At 38.1% G+C, this 23,016-nt stretch overlaps 1 protein-coding gene across 30 annotated transcripts in view; it reads left to right on the top strand.

Moving 5' to 3' along the window:
* EPB41L3 (erythrocyte membrane protein band 4.1 like 3) overlaps positions 1-23,016 on the top strand; it is a 217,618-nt gene that overhangs the window by 33,051 nt on the left and 161,551 nt on the right. For 3 of the 30 annotated variants that reach the window (XM_075993656.1, XM_075993653.1, XM_075993655.1), the window contains exon 1: positions 12,759-15,530. The exons of 2 other annotated variants lie outside the window; for them this stretch is intronic. In XM_075993656.1, coding sequence (XP_075849771.1) covers positions 15,476-15,530 — 55 coding nt within the window. In that variant the 5' untranslated portion in view covers positions 12,759-15,475. Of the gene's footprint in view, positions 1-12,654; positions 15,531-23,016 lie in introns of those variants that run through there. 25 more of the 30 variants (XM_075993667.1, XM_075993666.1, XM_075993660.1 and 22 more) reach the window with 18 other exon arrangements.

Here is a 23,016-nt window from a genome sequence, read left to right as displayed (position 1 = left end):
AGCATTTTTTGAAAGTCATAACCACACTTAGCTTAGTTTTTGTTCATAGGGAAAAAATCTAGAATGTCCCTCAGACAATAGTTGGCCTGGCAGTTGTTTGGCAAGTGTTCCATTTTTTTCTGGGAAGAGGAGTGGCTATAAAGGATTACATCACACTTCCATTTTGTGGTGTTCTGTCTTCCCTGAAAACAGTAGATTCAAATATTTTGAAAGTTTTTGTTTGACTTCACTTTCCTTTTACTCCTGATGTTTCTTGTTTATTCTTTACTTAGAGGTCAGAATAAAGTGAGATTCTCATACAAGTCTCTCATACAATTCTCATTTTCTTTTACAGAAGAAAAATGACACATCTAAAATTGTTGCTGTGTCATTTGAAATTTTATTTTCCTGATATTTCTTCCACTTTTTTCCCCAAGCAAATATCATCTCTTATTTATGTTCTCCCCAAATTCATATGTTGAAACCCTAACTCCACGGGGCGATAATATTAGGAGATAATGTCTTTTGGGAGGCATGCTTGGTCATAGGACAGTCTCATCTACAGCTCTTTGGGGGAAGACAACAGTCCTCTGGAAACCAAAGTAGAACATCTGCCCATTTGCAGCAAGACAAAACTTCTGAGAAATAGTGAGATTAGTTCTGTTTGTTAAAATAATAACAAGGATAATGTCTATTTAGTCATTAGGTCCAAATAGTGTTCAAGTCACTAGTTGTGAATAGTAAGTCAAAATAACAAAGTATTATGCAAGCTAATACTGATTTAGTTGTCTTTCAGAGTCATTAAATAGATTTCAACAAAAAGAAGAAGGGTAGGGGCATTTTGTGATGAAATTATGAAAAAAGGAGAGCCCAGGGGTACTAAAAACAATAACACTTTCCCAGTTTTGTTCAATGCAGCCTCATTTAATCAGCTTCTGAGGGTTCATTATGTTCTCTCCTCTCCTGGAGTGACGTCCAGGTAGCTTATTCTTGTTGGACATCAGCAAGCGTGTGGAAATGTGTTTGTATAATCTAAAGTGATCATCCACACAGAATCAGGAACTCCCTAATCCTTTCCAGTTAGGTCCATAAAATTGAAAAATTCCCCAAATGGGTCATAACTTGTATTGCCATAGGGCTTATTTTTTTTTCAAATCTTCTCCAAAGAAATGGCTATAATTCTGTATACATTACAAAACTTTCCCGTCTGCTTTGTCTAGGATAGGATGTGATCATATGATCAGATAATGTTGATTTTTATTAGTGCATTAATTATTAATGACATTTCATCATTTTAATAAAGGTCTTTTTGAATCAAAAAAATAAAATTTGCATGCAGCAGATTTGACCTATGTATAGATTTATGAAACCACCACTAGAGTCAGGACATAGACCAATTTCATCACCAGGAAAAACTCCCTCTTTGTAGTCACACCTATCCCCCACTCCTGACCCCCGACAACCCTGATCTCCTCTCTCTCACTGTGGCTTTGTGTTTTCTAGAGTGTCATACAAATGGAATCACTTCTATGGCATTACATGTAACCTTACTGTAAGGGTTTTCGGTGGTGGCAAAAAGGAACAGACACAGAGAAAGAGTGGGGGCCAAGCCACGTGGCTTTACTATACACTCCTGGAGGAGGTTCTGGGGCCCCAAGAGGGGGGCCCAGCAGTTGCCCCTGTTTGAAGGGGCTGAGGCCTTTTATACCCTTGGGGGCGGGCTGGGGACTTGTGGTGGGAAGAGCTGGGGATTCTCTGTTGTGACCTTGGGTGGTCCTTGAGAAATGGGAGGGGCTGGAGGTATTTGTGGAACCCAAGAGAGTAAACGTTCTTATCCAGGTGGACTTCTGGTTGGTTCCTCTCAGTGGGGCCTGGCAGTTTTGTCCTTGGCGGGTCTGGTCTCCTGAGCCTTTTCTTTTTTATCTAGGGAAGGGAGGGGGCCTGCCAGCAGCCTTACACTTAGGAGGCTGGCTTCTTTCACTCAGCATAACACCTTTGAGATTCATCGTCCTGTGGCATGTATCAATGATTTGTTTCTTTTTATTGCTGAGTATTATTTCATTGTATACAGATACCACAGTGGATTTAGGCATTCACTTGTTGAAGGCTATCTGGATTGTTTCCGGCTTTTGGCAATTATGAATAGATCTGTTATAAACATTCATGTACAGTTGTTTTTGTGTGAACATAGTTTTCACTTCTCTAGAGTAAATGCCTGGGAGAGTAGGATTGCTGGGTCATATGGTAAGAACTTTGTAAGAAACTGCTAAACGTCCAGAGTGGCTCCACCATTTTGATTTCTCACCAGCAGTGTGTGAGAGTTCCAGTTGCTCTGCCTTTTAGCCATCCTGATAGAAGTGCAGTGACCCGGGCTTGGGTTTTTAATGGGGAAAGGAACAGTCCCTTAATACTATTTTAGCTTATTGATCACTATGCAGAGTCAGAGGTGCGCTGGAACCTCAAACAGACATCCCTGAGAACTGCTCTCCTCTGAAACTCCCATCGAGGCAGCTCAGGGCTCTCTGTTCTGGTCCTTTCTCCTCCAAGCTTTGCAAGCCCTAGGTGAAGGGAACGGGAGGGCCATGAACAACATGGGAGGCAGCTACAGGAGAATGGAGCAGTTTATCATCCCTTTTCCTTCTCTTATTTTGTCCTTCCTCCTTTCCCCTCAGTGGAAAATAAATGGGTGTTGCTCCTTTTAATTCAAATTCAAATTTCAATTTTAATTCAAATTGAAATGTAAAAGTTGCTTCTTTTAATTTAAATTGCTATCTACCCTGAGGAGGACAAAACACATTTTACTCCACTGAACAGTGATGGAAGAAAAAAGTTCTAGCAAAAAGAATTTGAAATAATCAAAGGATCTCTGTGTTTTTGTCTAGATCACTGTGCCACCAGCTGTGAATCTGATTAATGTCCTTGAAGCATCAGAGAGTCACTCTCCAGGCAGGAGTCCTCATTTAGAACAGCAGCAGACAAAAAAAAGTATATATAAAGTTACAAGGAGTGGCATACCTTTTTCTTTTTCAAAATGTTGGAAGAAATATTGGCAAAATTTAAAATTTGGGAAATTGATAATTAAAGCACAGATATGTGAAGAGTAGGGTATATAGGAACTATAGCAAGATATTTGTTGTTTTCAAACATTGTCTTTTTATAAACAAGTTTAGATGAGACTACACAGAGCTAAAGAATCATCTAAATAGAATTAAAAATGTGCCTGATAGAGTGCTGTATCTTCGTATGTTTTACAGCCACAGGATGGAAAAAGATATATTAAATTCCTTGCTTTATTGCTATGTTTTTTACATTGTCAAGTCATGATCGCCTTTCATGAAGAGGATAAATATATATTATTGTAAATCAAGCACCATCCTTACTAATCTTTTATAAGAAACCCAAGTAAGTTTAGTAAGGGCAGGGGAGACGGGAGCCTGATGGGGGGAAGTTAACGAGGCTATAGATAAGGTCTGATATGGTTTGGTGAATATTTCTATCAATTTGTAGCTGGGTCTGAGCTCATACCACTTGCCACAGGACAGTCGGTAAGTCAAGAGACAAAGTATCAGGGAAAGGAAAGCGACTTTTACGTGGAGAGCCAGCAAACCAAGAAGATGGCAGACTAATGTCCTAAAGAACCCTCTTAAGTTAGTATGATCTTAAGACCTCTTTTTATGTTAAGAGGAGGCGGGTTGCAAGAGATAACCAAGGACAACAGACATCTGGGCATTAGTGAAGGTAAAACTTCTTTGTTTTTGGTCAGTTAACACTGGATGAGTAGGTCAGGTCACTGAGTTCTTATAAATCTTCAATATAACATTGTTACTTGTGTATATACTTTTCTTATCTCCCCAGCAGATAAGAAAGGGCAGTTTGGGATAAGGGACGGTCATCATCTTTCTTATAGACTATGTGCAGAACTAAGCAGAAGCTTTTAACCAAAAGGGTATTACTGCGGGGGTCAGACGCAACGTGGAGCTGGTTACGTTGAGCCTCCCTTCCGCTGTCACAGCTTCCTGTAATCATTAGCCTTTATAAGAATACACTGTGTAATGAGTTGACACCATAAAATTAGCTTTGAATTCTCCTCAATGGAAAGAGGAAATTATGATCAGCTCTTTTTATGCATTTAGCTGTAATAAGTCCCTAGTATCACATACCCTCTCAATTATTTATGAGAACATAGTGTGCCTACAACCCTCTAAGTGCAGTGTAGGACAAGTATTGAAATACCCATCTCTCAAATTAAATGCACTTTCTCATCTACAGAGTAATCATTTTTTTTTTATTGAACTAAGAAGTCATAAATACTTGGGTGCCTGGAAATTCATCTTGTAATTATCGTCCCTACCCTTTATTGTCTTCGAAAAATAAAATCCAGCCTGATCAAGAGTGAGACCCCATCTCTATTAAAGCTAGAAAAATTAGCTGGGCATGGTGATGGGTGCCAGTAGTCCCAGCTACCTGGGAGGCTGAGGCAGAAGGATCACTTGGGCCCAGGAGTTCAAGGCTGTAGTGAGCTATGATGATAACACCATTATACTCAAGCCTGGGCAGCAGAGCAAGAATAAAAATAAAATAAAAAATAAAATAAAATCATCATATTTATTAATGAATTCTACCTTGCAAATCCCAAGGTTTTACTTAGATATATTGTTTTTTTTTTCTTTTTAGCTTGTCACAAATGCCATAGAAATAAGAACCTATTGCTTTAATTATAGTGGAGAGACAGTCCTTACCTCTTGGAGGCACAGTAGAGGTAACAGGTGCCTGGTGCTGGCTCACCACTAAACCCTCTGTGACTTTGGCCAATGTGCTTAACCTCTCTGTGCTGTATTTTACTCACTTGGAAAATTAACTGAAAATGATTTAAGTGAGACTAGTACTTCAATCTCAAGGATGAAACAAATTAGTAAGCATTCCACAAATATTTATTGAATAAATCTATTTTATTTCTACTTTTTCACTCAAGATTTTTATACATATATATTTTTCCAGTATGTCTATGGTTTGTGTATTTCAAATTTAATTTTTTTAATTGTATAATAATATACCAGTTTTAGCTCACTCATTTAAAATTGGAGAAAGGCCATTTTTACACTATTAAAGGCATATTTTTAAAAAATCTTTGTTCTTATAACTTTATCTCTTGAGTTGTCTCTTAAGGGTATTGATTCTAAAATTGGAACTACTAGGTCCCAGGCTGGAATCAACATTCTGACTTATTGACTACGGCATGGTCGTTCTCCAAGTTTATTGTACTCATTTACAAGAATTATATGACTCCTTGCAACTCCTGCCAACATTAGATTTATTGTTTTAATTTGTGTTGCCTAGTTTAGTAGGTACGAGATGATCCCTTCCTCTTGCTTAAATCTGTGTTGCCTTCATTGTGATGCTGGATGTTGTTCTAAAGTGTGCTATTTTGGTATTCTTTTGGGTGAATCGAACTTTCCTCTTGTCATTTTGAGCTTAGGTATTATCTTAAGGGATTTAAGTGGTTATTTGTAATAGGCTTACATTCATAATATGGGAGTCATTATTGTGATAACTGTGTCGGTTTTTACTCTCATCTTTTATTTCACTCTCATTTTCATGTCATACAGAATTATTTTATTTCATTAAATTAAAGCCATTTAATGAATGAGTCATGCAAACAAACTCTAGCTCCTTCCCAAAGTTAAAATTCTCTCTCTCTCATTCTTTTAAGTTTTTGTTGGTTGTTTTTACACCATTTGGAAATTATTGTGAATGTCATGTGAAGAACAGAAGCAGGAGGGAAAGAAGGAATTTTATGGCAATCTCTGGTCTAGGCTGCCAGGGTGCCTTCCTTCCCTGGGAGAGACTTTTTCCAATTACAGCAGTGCCCCCTTACCTGGGGGAATATGTTCCAAGACCCCCAGTGGATGCCTGAAGCCTTGGAAGTACCAAACCCTATATATGCTATATTTTTCCATATACATACGTACCTATGATAAAATTTAATTTATAAATTAGGCCCAGTAAGAGACTAATACCAGTAACTATTAATAAGATAGAACAGTTATAACAATATGCTGTAATAAAAGTTATGTGAATATGCACGTGCTCTCTCTCTCTCTCAAAATAATCTTAATATTTTCAGACCACAGTTGACTGCAGGTAATTGAAACTGCGGAAGGTTAAAGCAGCGATAAGAGTAGACCACTGTGCAAGGCCCAGGGTCATTCAATTAACTTCTACCCTTCCTGCTGCTTCCTGATCATTCCTATCCACAAAACTGCATAAGATCATTCTCCTCACTAATCGATTTCTGGCAGAGATGGTGACTTATGGGAGTTAATGTTCATGTCCACGATATATATTAACACCTATTTTAGTGATTTTATAAATGTTACAAACCAAAATATGTAATTTATTCATAATTACGATATTTTAATGTGTTAGGGTCTTGCTGCTTATTCTTGCACAGGGCTAAATAATTGTGAGTTTTCTAAGCAGATTAAAAACTGATGATTATAATTACCTGAGACCATAAGGATTCAAATACTGAGTCTGTTTTTTCAACACCTGCCTATAAATGTGTTATGTTGTCAGGCTTCATGGAGCAAACCGAATAACCAAGCTGCCAAATAATTATCTTTGGAAATAATTTAAATTACCGTACATAAAATCCTATTTATTTTAAATAATACCACACAGAGAAAGAAAATCACAGTGTAATAAAATTCATTGATTTTTATTATAAAAATTCATTTATACTACTTACTCATAATATATGATCCTTGAATCTTTCAGCTCCTCCGTTTAGTGTGGCTTTGTCAAATAAAAGCCTTTTTTTCGGATACATGCAAAAATATGGAATTTTGCTCTAACCGAATTATCGAAGTAAAGAACAGATTTTACTATCTATTGGCTTGATTTCGGGATGTATCAATCATGACCATCGTAGAGAGCAGGAGTCACCTTCAGCTGTGAGTTTTAGAGAATGTAATGCAGGGAATTTTATAGAGGAGTATAGAAAAGGAAACCAACAGATGTTAAGGCACCCAAAGACTAGTAATAGTAGGAGGCTGTTAGCACCCTAGGGCTGAAATGATAACGGGAGGACACAGTGTTAACAGAGCCCATTGAGAGCTGGAGTAGTAGGAGGGAGACCGTCTAACAAGAGCTGTGCTGGCAGAGGGACAAGAAAGGTGGCACTCACGCAGCCTGGAGACAATACCCCAGCTTCTCACTCTAGTTTTTCAGCCCTCATGGTATCATCTCCCATTGTCCAAAGCCAGCCCAAGCCAGGGGGTCAGGGGACCTGAGTGATATGGTTCATGGAGCAGACCCTCCCCACCCCCAACTCCCTGGTAAAGAGCAGAGCAGAGTAAGTAGGAAATGGAGCTAGGGTCCTAATGAGAGAAATAGCATGATATCTTGAGGTTCTCTTTGAGGAAATCTCTTAGTAAACACAGTCAGAAGACCAGTATTCAAAAGAATCTTTTAAATAGATCTGTACTTGAATTACTTGTTTCAAAGATAAATCCTTAAGATCTTTTTATATTATTCGAGTAGCAATAACAAGTAGAGACACGATCACCCCATTGGCAATAGTTCTACTGTAGCTAAAACTCAGCATCCACTTCTTGGAACTCACTTTTGCCAATTGGCAAAATTGGAAGAACTCAAAAAGAATAAAAGCGAAAATGTAACCACTGCACCTAGGCATGCTTATTTAATTTCCTTTTTCTTTTAAATTTCAGTTTCTGAGTCTTCTTTCTTGAAAAGTATCACATAATTCCTGAAAGGATAAAAAGATCATTATGTTAATTTTGGGGAAACTGTACCCTCCTCTAAACAAGGCAGCCATTCACTAAGACAGTAAGAGCCACACAGTCTTGCAATCCAATTTTCTGAGTCATCGTCTCATGCTGTACTTAGCATTATATTCATTTTTTTTAATTCAAGACAGTCTTCTCTTTGAAGCTGTATGCCTTTGGTTTGAATTTGCTACAGATTTTCACTTTGAAGCAGATAAAATAATTTGATACTTTGGATTGCCTCATCATCGGTGGTCGTAAGTTATTTTCATATCTCTCTTGATTAGAGTGGTAACATTCTTCTCTTTGCAATAAGAAGCAGCATAAAATATTACTCAGAGAAGGCCACTAACATTTATTGAACATCTATTACATGTCACAATCCTTTTATCTTTTTTATTTGTTCTTTTCTTCATACCCCATTTTATTCCACAAAGAATTTTGGAATAATTTTTGTTAACAAGTGACAATCCTTAAACAGCTATATGCTGTAGATGCAAATAATTTCACTTTACAGATGAGGAAAAGAAGATTCAGAGAATTTAAGTAACATTGTAAATGTAAGTAACATTGCAAAACTATGAAATGACCCAAATATGTAAGTTAAACCTTTCTGTCTCCCCAATAAAAATTAAATGATGTGAAAACAACAAAATATGCCTTTCATCACATATTAAATACCTTCAAATCAAATGGAAATACTTACCTCAAATGGATTACATTCTATTACAGAAAACCCATGCAAGGAACTTTGGATCTGCCATGGATGGGCCCTAGTTGAGCCTTAGGGATTGAATCTGGGAAATAAAGGCCCCAGCTAGTGGCCAGTGTCTGCTGTGCCCTCATTTACAGTGGCATTATGGGTAGAAAGCATAGACATAAAGGTCACAGTCCGGGTCAGAAACAGGTTGGGGAAGCATGTAAGAATTGTTTTTCAGAACCACATCCCTTAAAATGATTAATCTGAAAGTTCCAAAAGCATTTATCATCTAGAAAAAAAAAATAACATAGCTCTTCAATTCTAAGATGCTGTATGATTACCCCATCAATTTAATAACAGCTTCTCAGGGGGAAAACACTATCCCAATAAATATATGAATCAGTTTCACATCCTGATTTCAGACATGTTGAAATATTTGCAGAAAAGTACATGTTAGAAATGAAGACATGGCTGGTCCGAAGGTAGTGAGTTATCTCACGTGATTGTTCACAGTCAGTTACAGATTGAACTCCTTGTTCTACTACTTTCCCCCCTCCTCACTACTGCACTTGACTAGTCTTTAAAAAAAAAAAAAAAAAAAAAAAAAAGAAAAAAGAAATGAAGACATAAGGAGTTGCTTCTGGCATAGTTTTTTCTAGAAGTAAACTTTTCCCCTTGTGGTCAGTTGAATTCAGATGACATTCTGAAAACAAAAAGAAAGGAAAATGATCAAAGCCTGTTGATTTTGAATTGTGCTACTCTTAATGACTTGTTGAGGCCGTGGTTCTGCTAAAAGGGCCATGACTGGGGCACTGGACTCTCCAGTGGGGTGGGGAAGGGTTTTCAAGTTCGCTAGACATGGATTAAAGTGAGGAGTCACTGAACTTCTCCAGCTGTCTTTTATACAGTGAATAGGTGGGCAAGTGTCTATTTCCTGTGGCTCTTGTGATGTTTAGGGAAGCTAACCTATGTGGGATACCTTGCCTACTATCTGGCTCGTAGCAGGGACAGTTGCTGTATTCTATAACAATTGTCCAACTTATTGGGCTCAGCCACTCTACCTGTGAGTTAAAAGAGTATACTAAAAATAGTCACAAAGTATTATTTCCCTGACTCATCTCTCTAACTGCATCTCAGGAATTTCAGAATCTTTTCAAGGTTCTCCCGTCTCTATTCACCAGCTTTCTCCACCCCAGCACATAAGGGCTGTGTCATTGGCACAGTCCTTGCAGTTACCCTGTGGTGTCTGCTGCTCTGGCTTCCTGCCATGATGGCTGCCGTGGCTCCTGGGAGTTGCCGGTGACTTCAGCACTGTCTCTACTGAGACTCCAGCATCTGACTTCGTATTTACACTTTTATGACAGTCCCTGTCATCCAATGGGACATTTAAATTTTTATGAGAGGTTAAAATAGTTACTGTGAAAATTACCACTTATGTTCTACTTCCAGCTCAGTCACAAACTATTTGTGTAGAATCAATAAGTCACTTAACCATCTGGGACTCAGTTTCTTCCTTTCTAAAATGAGGGCTAGAATGGCTCATTTCTTTGGTCTTTTCTGGAGACTAGATGTTCTCTGTGTTAAAATTATTTTGGCCCTTGTAAAAAAATATATACCAGGTTTCATTTGTGATATTTAGTAACATTAGTTTTAGAATATCCTTAAACATACACTGTTTAGCATTTAAAAAGTAAACATCTGTTTAATGTTGGGAGAAATTAAATTGTTGGCTCCAGATGTAGTTCGATTCTCTGTGGAAATATATATTTAAATCACAGATCTCTAACCAGCCTTGAGGCAGCTGCCAAGTTTTTGGGTTTCTCCCACAATCCCCTCCTCTACCTGTTTTCACCGCTTTGCAAGACGAAGTAGCTCCAGCTCTGTGGGCTTCTCTTCCGCGTCGGGCAGCTTGCTAGCCTGGTGTCATCTGACAGCCTCTCTGTGTTTCCCTCAGGATCCATGAGCACAGCTCCCTGATCATGGAGCCCCACTGCCTTGGGATTCAAGCTGAGGGGAAAAAATCCCTTGTGGACTTTGAACTCAAAATCACTGGGGGCTTTCTACTGAGACACCATAAAGCAAATTTTTCTAGTTTGATGTAAAACGCAGCATTCCAAATCTTTCTTTTTCTTTTCCTTTCTCGCCTTTTATGTGAAAGGTATAGATGAAACTACAACATCTTAATCTTTAAAAAGTTAAATTTCTATGTTTTGAAGACTCAAACGATGTTCTAGGGAAAGTGGCAGGACTAAACCATGGGATGGGTATGGAGGCGCCCACTTTTATCCTAGCGGTATTAATAATTATATTTTTTTTCTAACAGGTTGCCATAGTAAGGATTTGGAGAGGTATGGGTTTGTTTGTTTGTTTTGCATTTCTGTGTCCCATTTCCAACTCTTACCTATCTCATTTATTTTACATCAACAGAAAATATTGAAAATGATAACCTATTTACCCTTTCATTATTCTATGGAGCAGCAGTCCCCAACTTTTTTTCACCAGGGACTGGTTTCATGGAAAACAGTTTTTCCACAGATGAGGGGGTAGGAATGGTTTGGGGCTGGTTCAAGCACATTACGTTTATTTGTGAACTTTATTTCTATTATTATTACATTGTAACAGTTAATGAAATAATCATACTACTCACCGTAATGCAGCATCGGTGGGAGCTCTCAGCTTGTTTTCCTGCAACTAGACGGTCCCATCTGGGGGCGATGAGAGGCAGTGACTGATCTGACAGGAGGCAGAACTTTAGGTGGTGCTGCGAGTGTTAGGGAGTGGAGCTTCACTCACCTGACCCTCCCCTCCTGCTGCGTGGCCCTGTTCCTGACAGGCCACTGAATGGTACTGGTCTGTGGCCCGGGGATTGGGGACTGCAGCTATAGAGTCCCTAGCATCTAAAAATTCAATTTTCGAGACTGTTCTTGCATCTAAACTTAAACTCACTGGAGAACTTTATATTAGACACTATAAGAGTAAACCCCTGAAACTAAAACACTCAAAAATAAGATATGGAAAGCCAAATTTAGCAAAACTGGATTCTCTATAAGTAATGCTAACAGTCTTATCATAATTTTTTTCATTAAACACTTCATTAAAGTGTTTAATGGTTACACTTCATGTAACTATTCATTGAACACTGGTTACATTCCAGACTCCATTCATTATATATTAATATAAATAAAGCTAAGGTTTTTCTGCATTTGGTTTTGTCATACCACGGACTGGATTTTTCCAAATTTAGAAAGATCTGATTTTAAATATTGAATATTAAGCTCCTCCTAAATTCACTTTGTGTGGGCACTCACAGATGTGGGACTTATGCTCCAGAGAAGTGGAAACTGAGGTACGTGTGGGCTGTGTGGCCACTGATGTGATGGGACAGGCCATGCTAAGAAGTATATGCTGCAGGCCGGGTGCGGTGGCTCATGCCTGTAATCCTAACACTCTGGGAGGCCAAGGCGGGTGGATCATTCAAGATCAGGAGTTCGAGACTAGCCTGAGCAAGAGTGAGAACCCATCTCTACTAAAAATAGAAAGAAATTAATTGACCAACTAAAACTACATAGAAAAAAAAAATTATCCAGGCATGGTGGTGCATGCCTGTAGTCCCAGCTACTTGGGAGACTGAGGCAGGAGGATTGCTTGAGGCCAGGAATTTGAGGTTGCTGTGAGCTAGGCTGACACCACGGCACTCTAGCCCGGGCAACACGGTGAGACTCTGTCTCAAAAAAAAAAAAAAAAAAAAAAAAAAGAAGTATACACTGCAAATGCAAGTAGTGGTTGTAAGGATGACAGTCATGGGGCCAGGTGCTGCAAGGGACTTCCATTTATCTTAGGTCCTTTGTCCTTGTCCTTCCCACATGGACAACTCTATGTAATAGTTGCTGGATGAAGCAGGCAGTCTTAACAACAGTTAGGAATCTGTTGAGCTATGCTGGAAAAGCGAGGCAGCTTTCTGTGTGTGTATGTTTGTCTATTTATATATGTGCATGACCATATCTATACATATGTATGCATTAGTGTGTGCATCTGTACATATTTGCACATGTCTGTACATATGTATGAGTGTGTACTATATATGTGTTTACATGAGTGTATCTATATAAATGTGTGTATGAATGTGTGTTGATACTTATATGAGAGTATTTATATGTGTGTGCATATATAAATATATATCTGTATATGCATTTATATATCTGTTTATGAATATGTATACATGTGTGCCTATACCTGTGTATGAGAGTGTTTCCATATGTGTGCATCAGTATATATCTGTATGTGTATATGAGTGTGCATCTATACATATGTATTTCTATACATACATGTGTATCTATATATGTATTTATGTGTGTATATACACATGTGTATGAGTGTTTGTATCTACATATTTGGGGGTATCTACACATATGAGTCTATATGTGTATATCCATAAACATGTACCTATCCGTAATGGGTGTGTGTATCTATACACACGTATATATGTATCTTAGACGTTAAGAACATGAGCAGTGGAGCAGGAGAGAGCCAGGCTGAAGACTCTTCCATCACGTATCATAGTCGTATGACCTTGGAGAAATTTCTTAACCTCTTTTTCTTTTGATCACCTCATCTTTAATCGGGAATAATAATTATTATTATTCATGCTTCATAGATTGTCGTGAGAGTCATATTAAAAAACATTGACAAAGTCTGGCTTGTAAGCAACCAAAAGTGTTAGTCAGCATCATCCTGATCTCCATCTCTAATCCTCGCATCCTAAGGGGATGGAGGCTGAGACAGGGAAACATCCCCTCCGGGGGCATTGGTTATGGTATGTTGCAGGGCCGGGATTCTAGCTCGCTCTCTCTATTGCCCAGCTGTATCTCTTAGACCTGTAATATCTTCCCTGCCTTTCTACGCTACCTGGAGAAAGGAAGTTTATCGGCTCCAGCTACGACCCAGGAACAAGATCACTCATCAGCATGGGTGAATGGGAGAAGCTGGTACTGTTTTTGGATCTCTAGCTGAAAAAGGAAAAGCAGTCCCTGCCTTGGTAGCAGCCTGGGCTTTCGAGTCTGACAGGACTGAATTTGAGCCTCTAAGGTGTCACTGTATGACTTGGGCCAGATTTTTGTTTATTGGTTGTTTTTATCTTACTTCTTTGGATGTTCTTAGGACCTCAGATGTACAAAATTGGATTCCTAATAATCTTTGGTTAATGGTACACTCTCATGAGTGTTTCCCCTTTATTTTGTTATTAATTAGCCATTTTGAATAATGTAATAAACATTATGAAAACACATGCAAAACAAAAGGAAGGATTTTGACAGCAACCTTAGCCTAACCGTTTGGCTGTTCCCACATCTCATCCTCTGTCTCCACCTCCATGGACACATCCTGAGATCCGCATTCGTTATTCCTTAACTTTCCTTTTTATGCAATCTTATCACATTCGTAAGTTTTCCGAAAGGAAATCTTAAATTATAGCTGCTTTTAACTTTTTAAAAATGACATCCTGTTGTATATAATCCTTTGAGATCAACTTTTTATTGTGAAGTTTCATCTACATTGTGATAAGCTGTAGTACATTTGTTCTATTATTCAATACATCAGTGTGTAAAATATACTGTAGTTTATTTATACACTCTCTTGTTGATGGACATCGGTGTGTTTTCAGGGTTTTGCTATAGTGGAGAGAGCTGTTTGATATATTATAGCTCCTTATGCACGTGTGCAAGAGTTTCCCTTGGGTAGAAGTAGAATTGCTGGATCAGAGGGCGTAGGAATGTTCAACCTTAAGAGGTAGTACCAAATTGTTTTCCAAAGTGGTTGCCCTGATTTTCACTTCCATTGGAATGTGGATCCACATTTCTTCTAATACGTGGAATTTTTAGACTTTGTCATTTTTGTTAATTGCCTGGGTGTAAAATGGGGGCTCTAATTTATGCTCTATGATGTGACCCCTCACCGGGTTTTACTTTATGTTGCTCTGACTACTATTGATGCTGGCCCCCTCTTCTAACACTTATGGGTGATATGTGCTTCACTGCCATGAAATGTCTATTTATTTCTTTTGATCGTTTTTCTGTTGGGTTGTTTGTGATTTTCTTATTGGTTTTTAGATGTGGGGTGAGTTATTTGATGGTTTTGAGATCATTTCTGTATCTATATAATGGGGGTTGAAAATACAATGTTTACAGGGTTGATTTAGGATTAAATTAATCCTTCCATATGGTACTGTAAATACTGGCATATAGCATAATAGATAATCAAAAATGTTACTTCTCACTTCCTGCTGGGCCCTGCCCCCTCTGGAGGGGCTCCTGTCTGCGGACTGGCTTTGTTGGAATTTGCCCTGTTAGCTCTGCTTATTGGTGTGGCCAGGGTGGTTATTACTACTCGTATTTTTGTACTTTAGGAATAAAGCAAGTTAAATGAACTCAGACTCCCTTGGAGGAAATATGAAGAAAGAAAGTAGAGGGAAGAGATTCAATGATTCCTTGGCAAAATGAAGGGAAAAAAGTCAGTATAATTATTCTGTTGATCTCAGTAGCCCTGTCTGTAGATGTTTGAAGTATGTATTAACATGACAATTAGGAAAACTAAGGATTTAAAAAAACATACATAATTAAACTGAAAATTTGGTACCAAGCAAAAGATTCTGTGATGATGCCTGGAAGCCAGTAGTCATAAGTGGCCCTGTGACACTTCAGGTGTTCTGTTTCTCTGCTGCCGGGATTCCTTGCACAGCACTTTGGAGAGTGCTGCACAGTCGTGCGGAGAAGCTGCACTGGGACCGGGAAGAATATTAGAAGCATCTGAAGGACATCATTAAATGCTGTGCGGTGTTTGCTTTCTGTTCCGGGCCTGACTTTCTGAGTGTTGAATTCAAAGAGCGCGTCTGGATGTGATAGCAAAGCCACTGCTTTTCCACCCGGGATCTTTCTGTGTTCCACTGAGAATATTCCTGTGGGAGCAGAAGCCGGAGAGTCGATGCTGCAGTCGCTGTGAATTGCTGCACTGCAGCATGCCATCTTTCATCTGCCTCTATCTGTGCTCAAAGTCCCTCTTAGGATTTGGAGGTAAATGTTGGTATTGCCGGCATTAATGTATACTTGTGAGAAGTGACCGTTGTCACTTAGCGATTGTAACGCTGGGTTTGATAAATATTTAAGCAAATCCATACATAAATTCAACCGGGAAAATGTGGAGATTATTCTTTAGTGCACGATGCCTCTTAAAATGTCTGTTCATACATGACTTAGCTATGCTGATTGTTCTCTAGTTTTTCTCTGATTTGAAAGCTCTGCTTTTAAATTTTTAGTAGGAAAATCTGAAAATGAAAACAGATGACGTTTAGCTACAGTGTCATCTCACCTTTCCCTTTGTCCTTCTTACTGCACGCTAGTTTGACCCATTCGTCAGAAAGTCTTTGCTCTGGGGACACTTGCTTGAAGGGTTTGAAAAACAGCTTTTACTTGGGATGGCAACTTCAGTTTAGGAAGTGGTTAAAAGAAAAGTTTGAATGCTCTCCAAAGACAAGAATGCTGTGTACTTATGCTTTGATTTTGCAATTCACAAGTTGTAATTCCTTTTCCTTTGTGCCAAGAATTATACAGTAGAGCAGTGAAATATAATTTAAGTTTATTTTGTATGGTAATTGTAAAAACAACTGGTAACCCAACTTCACTGAAACATGGACGGTTACTTAAACCTCAAAGGGCTGGGGCAGCCTGCAAGGAACCCGTCTTAGGCTGCAGAGTCTTACGTATAGATCCCTCAGTGGATTTGTCTGTCTTATGTTGATCCTTGGGAAAATATATTTCACACAATTGATATTAAAAGTGACTAATTAGCAAGGCTTATACACAAAAGCAGTAGTAAACTCATAGAGGTAAGTCAGTGGGCTCTTTTGTTGTTGAGACCTTTTGATCTTAATGTGTATTTAACAAAGGGGGTTCTTAATGTTTCAGAAGAGACCGTTTCCTATCTGTGTCACCTGCCCCATCCTGACTGACATGGGTCCGTGACTGAACAGGAACCCACCCCCTTTCCGCCACTGACGACTGAGTTGTGATATCTTTTAATTTTTTTTTTTGACAGTAACTGCTCAAAGACAATACTATTACCTGGGAGAAGTAACTTATGTTATGATATTTTGAGTATTAGTCCTATTTTTGTAGCATATCATATTTTCCTTTAAATGTCTAAAACTGAAATATTTCTCACATTTTTAATGAATCCAGAAATTTGTGCAGAACTTTATAAAAATTACTTTCTATAGTGGAAGTTACAGAGAAAATGGACTTCCCTTAACAGAGCTATTTTTCTTTACAAATCAACTTAGATAAGAATTTACCAAAAATCAAAATCTTGTACCTGACTATTATTTATACCTATAGTTTTGTTCACATCTTATATATTCTTATATATAAGGATATTAAGACCAAGAAAGGTTGTTAATTACTCAGAATTAAACAAATGGCAGAACAAAACAGATGCAAATGGCAGAACAAATGGAACTAAGAACAGAAACCGGTTCTCCTGACTGAGAGCTTCCCCCCAGGAACTGCCATTCCCTACTACACAAATGGTGTTGTCACTGAAGTAGTGGACATGCAGTAGCACTGAGCAGGGGACATGCATTGGGGCTTAGTAGCCATGCTTGGAGAAATAACGGTACGGGCAGTTGTGAAGGGCTTCACAAGTTAGAAATGACGTAAACAGCCGTAAGAACTGTGTTGGGGGTCTCAGGTTCAGATTTTCTTGGACAACTCCTAGGAGTCAGCATGCAGTCATAATCACAGCTAAGATTTATTGCAGGAAAATGACAGAAGCAAAGGGGAAATGGCTTATGGGGCAAAGTCTTGGGGAAACCAGGCTCAGGCTTCCAAAGTCATCTCCAGTGTCATCGCACAGGTGGTGCTTAACTCTACAGCCGCAAACGGGGACAACCCGAGTAACATGTTGGGAAGCTCCTTAGAGACTCAGGGCCAGGATCTGCCCTGGGCGCTGGTCAAGGAGGCACCCTCTGCCCAGGATGTGGCAAACTCCAGACTCCAAGAAGGAAAGCAGGTGTTCAGCATCAACCACATCGTTCAGGATAAAAAAGAGAAACATTCTAAGTTCTGGATATATTGGTTCTGAGATGACAAAGGGAGTCAAATTAGGAAAATAAAATGTAAATATGTATAACCACAAGTGAAATACATTCAAGATGTCAAGATTTTGGTAGATTACACTTTTTAAAAACTGATTCTGTTATGAGGTTTGGGTCCATTGTACATCTCTAGTGTAATGATTAGAAAATTGGAGAAAATCATATTACTAGAGAACGAGTATCAAGACAGACTTTTCACTTTGCATTAGCTGTGAAGGACATACTGTTAACAAGGATAACGTCAACAGGAAAATATTATTAGTGTTATTAGAAGGTATATACATACTAGGTAATTTTTTCAAAGGACCTGAATTAGCTTTGTATCGTACTTACCACTGCTCATTGAAATTAGGTAATTCTTCACTGGAGTTCTCCAAATTAGCCTTGATTTCTTAAAAACATAAGTAACTAATTTTCCCTTACTCATTTGTACGCAAAATGTGAATAATAATGATAGTATTTATAATAGAATTCCCTAGAGGTTTAGGGTCCTAGTGGATATAGATTTGGAAAACGATAGAAAACAGGTGTCTGCTGGTATAACATGAAGTACTGAGGTGCCTGGTAGTCTCTGAACCAAACTTATGAAGCAATGCGTGTACACAGGCTTCTCAATTTCTGCAATAATATCTCTTCCCCACTAATGATCTATATCATATGTACGAATTTCCGCTACCTAGGAGTATCCATGCCATATCTCTAGCCACAGTGGCTTTTGATAGTTCATATTCATGGTTATATTTCTTACCTATAGTTACTAAATTAAATATTCAAGCCCTATTTATTAAAGATATATGATTGCTTTTGATTGGTGATATCACCATTTTATTTAGCCAAAGCGATTTTTCTACATTTCTCATGTATTTGTTCATTTTAATGAAGCTGTTCTCTTACTTGTGCGGGTAGAAAATAGAGTAACAGGTTTGGGATAATTTTTTGAATTGCATATGTGTGTGGGCCAAATGGTGATGTGATGGTTTTGCAGTATTGTGGAAAAACTTCATAAATATGCATTGTGACGATGATATTCTTATACAAATTGGATGTGTCAGGATTTGAAATGTCACTTTGGGTTTAATCCAAGAAGTTTCTTACTTGCATTTTCTTGACTTTCCTTGGAATTGACCCTGTAGGCACAGAGACTTACTTTCTTCCTAGCTGCCAAAGTGAGATTTCCTTTCTTTCCTTCTTCTGTGCCCTCCTGGCTCCCACCTACTACTATTACTTGTAATTCTCATCATCTCTCTGGATGCCAGGACTCTCAGAGCAGCAGGAAGTGGGGAGATGGCATGGGGTATCATGCTATGCTCCATTCCACTTGGATTCACACAACAGAAGAGCAAATAAGAGAATTAACTTCTTTCTCTTCCATGCAACTTTTTTGTTTGTTGTCATTTTTTAAAACTCATATCCTGCTTTGTTCTGAAACAGACTTGATTGAGGTAGGCATCCCAATTATTCCAACAGAATATGGAATAATTACAGGAAGAAAAAAATAAAGCCATGACAAAATGAGTATGATAAATGCATACTTTAATGTCTTTTACAGTTGATAGAGGTAGCTTACAAATTTGGTTCTTAGGTTCCTTGAAGTGAAGTAGAGAGGAAAACATGAACATGAAGATTTGAAATATCTGTCAGCTAAAACCCCAAGTTTTCCTAATACTGAAACTTAAGAGGATTTTTTTCCATGGATGTCTTTAAAGGGAAATATAATGGATAATAACTTAACATCCTTTTATAGCTGTAGAGTGGTGAGACTCATATGACTATTGCTTATGACATCATCAACATATGCTTATTTACATGGTGCACAAACCTCACTGAGAACAAGAGGTTCTGAAAGGCCCAGTGATTCCAAGTACACAGGTCTGTTCAAGAGTAAAATGCAGGGAATTGAGATGAATAGGCCATCCCCATATCCTTCAGGCAATTATATTCATGAACATCTTTCTCCCAACCGGGCTTTGGATAAGAATTACTCAAAATAGAGTGTTGGTTTATAATCTCTGACTATAACTTAGACTGCAGTGTTTCCAAAGTATTTGGGAATGGAGGAAGAGTAGACTTAATTTTTATCCAACACATCCCTGGATGGGTAGCTGCTGTGGCTTTACTGGAGGATGAAATGAAGGAGGACCCATCAGCAGGGACAAAAATCTTCCTTCAAAAATAATTCTGGATCCACTTCAAACCAACATAGACTATTATTCTAACTCAGGTTGCTTTACCTTTATAGCAGTAATTTGTAAAAGTTAAAAGTTTAGGTTGGGACTCACAGAACAACCTCATTGCCTAGAAATGAAAAGCCATTAAAGCCTATTGTGTTATTCCCACTGGAGAGATCTTAAAATGTGTCCTGCCAAAATGCAACTAACTATCCATGAGTATCAAAGCCTTAGGAACCTGGCCTTTGCTACAGAACAGGCTGAAAAAGTAAACTCCAGAGATAGTGCTTAAATTTGGGTCACATTCCTTCCCATTTCAAAATAGCGACAAACAAGCCCATAGAACAGTTTGCATTCCTTTCTCTAAAGACTAATTTTCTAATATGCAGGCTAATGTATTTGAAAGTGAAATTTAATTAATATTCACTAATGATTCAAAGTGAGGATATTTAGAGCCAATATTTGTCTCTGATACTTCTTGGAATGCTTTCAAATGTGTTCACAACTGCTTTTTGCATAGTACATGACTTCAGAATGCCAGTTTTTCACTTTAACCTTGAAAGAATGCTAGTATAATAGAAAAGTTCATTTCAAAATTTCAGAGCAATGCACATAATTATAATTTTCTGTGTGTAGTAGACTTATATTCTGAAAAAAAGTCTCTAAAAACTTGGTATTTGATAAGAAAAAAATACAGACATTTAATACAATGAAAACTATTTTATTTCAAAGATTACAAAGTTAGATGGAAAATGCTGATAAGAGCTTGCTTTCCATAATGACTTTCATCTGCTCCTTAACCTCTGACATCTCTTGCCACATCTCTGTTGCCAGGCAACAGCAGAGAAATAAAACCTGTGTGAGTAAAGCAAGTTCCCAGCATAAGAATGGGCTTATTCTAGAAGCTGGTGAACCAGTTATTTAGAATTTTAAATACATTTTTTATGTTTACGATATTATACATGGTAGTTCAGTACCCAAGCCAGCCATTGCAAGCCTAGTTAACTCATATTTCGATTGAAGTATTGAAAAGCAGCACCTTGCCTTTTCAGAATAACTTGATGATTCTCTTATCCAAAATGCCAAATTCCAGGAAATGAGAAAATGCCACTTAACAGTCAAAAGAGATGTTATAATGCCCTTGTATTAGAGCATGTCCTTCTTAGTCAGAGGAAAAGTTAGATGGAGCCACAGCCCATGTATTCGTATACTAAATGTAATTTGAAAAGTCTAGCTATTTGATTTGAAGGGTGAGAAAGGATGATAAAAGGAGGCATACAGACAAAATTAGAAGTGATTGCTGACAGCCTGAAGGCAGGAAGGACAGAAAACCTCATACAATTCAGAGCACAGTTGTCCGTTGTCTTTTGCAACAAGGTATAAAGCAATACTCCCCTGTAGATGTCCTGAGAGCATTCCTGTATTATACCCCCTTATAAAGGTTACCACAACCACTCCATAACCAACAAAATGATGCTTCTTTTAAGGACTCACAAGTGTGCATTTTGGAAAGCTTGAATCATAAATAGCTAACATTTAAAAGAAAACAGCATTAACCACATGTTTGAAAGGGGTATGCTATGCCTTCAGATCTAAGCAAAGTTCATCTAGCTAGAGCAACAAAAACCCAAGAGTTCTGCATAGCTGAACTTTAGTAAAATACAATTTAATTGCACCTATATTTTATGAGATGTTGCCATGGAGAAATATGTTGTGAATTCCAACTAGAAATGCCAGATAAACACCCCACACACATACACTACAGAAGGCTGCTCTTGGAGAAAAAGATGACATGCTTTCACTCTACATAAGAGAAATCCGCACCTCTAGGTCAGTCACCAGGGCTTTACAAATGCAACCCGGTGAGGGTGCAGGAGGCCAGGAATATGCGGGTCCCTCATCCCTCCTCTCATCTCTCCTGCTGGTCCCCCAGGTGCCTATTCAGGTGACTGCTCCTTCACAAATGGGCGTATTTCTAATTAGAGGGACAACTTTAAATATTACACTTCAGCAATACTTTATCTAATTGTTCACAAGCCATGCTGACTCTTAATTACTGTTTTGTTCATGTCCACAGCAGTGACAATAATTCCAAATTAAAAATGAGTGATTGGTATTAAGCATTTGATGAAAAGAATACAGTAAGTACCAATACTTGCTAAAAATAATGGAAATAGCTGACCATCTCTTTAAGATGCAGCCATCTAACTAAAAAATGTTCTGTTTACCAAAAGAGAGCCTGCTGTTATTGTTTTGTTTCATTATTTCTTCCTTTAGATTGCCTCTGTATCTGAAGGACTAAATTTGAGTGTTCCTATCCCAGATGACTGAAAATTCTAAAATTCTGTGCAGTCCTGTTGACAGAGACAGTGTCCAGTCAAATCTACAGATTGTAATCAAGATGCATTTTGTAAAATTGTATTGATGGAAATGTTCCTTAGGAGATTGCATAAACAGCACTAAATTCAATCTTCATAGAGTACCTCAAGTTTTAATAACTGAAAGTTTTGGGTTTCCTCTCCTCATTTTTCAGCTTGAGTTACTTATAGAATTCCTTAAGTTCAAAGCATGTTAGGGCTGTGCCAGCATTCTTCTCAGTATCTGGTGAGAAATAGTTAGCACACAATAAAACGTAGCCAATAACAACTTCTGAATCTGGAAAGGTAGCAGTCTGAAACTATTAAATGAGCTTTAAGAGAAAAATATTTAGCATGCTTCCTCCAGTAGAGAGCCTGTGAATGTTTTGAATGTATAGTGCTGGGAAGGTGCCTTGGGGAAAATTACAGCAACTCTGTTAGTCTCTGCTCATGTTGACAAATAATCAGTATCTCCCACAGATGTTTTGCATTTAATCAGGGCTTGCGTATACCCTGTGGGGCCCCCAGCAAATGTGGCTATACCTCTGGGAACTCTAGATCCATATTTCACATTTAATCTTTCAAAAACATTCTTTGGTATGTCAACAAAGACTTTGCTTTCTCTCATACCTTTTGGGTTTTTTTAAACCATCCGGAGGAATTGATAAAAACCATCCTAGAGAGAGAAGGGAAGCTTCTCGGCGTGGCATGGGGGTGGTCCTCTCTTAAGGACCAATGGTCTTCACTTTTTGCTTATGTACCACCTAAAAAACACTTTGGAAAATGATTTACTCCTTGAACATTTTTAAGTTCACATCTAAAATTTGTACATTAAATTTAAATGGTTATAGAGTATGTAATTTCAGATATTATGTATAATTGT

The sequence above is a fragment of the Microcebus murinus genome, chromosome 17, assembly GCF_040939455.1.
Source record: "Microcebus murinus isolate Inina chromosome 17, M.murinus_Inina_mat1.0, whole genome shotgun sequence".
NCBI classification, from domain to species: domain Eukaryota; kingdom Metazoa; phylum Chordata; class Mammalia; order Primates; family Cheirogaleidae; genus Microcebus; species Microcebus murinus.
The sequence above is the reverse complement of the archived record's forward strand: the minus strand, read 5'-3'. Positions and strand labels throughout refer to the sequence as shown.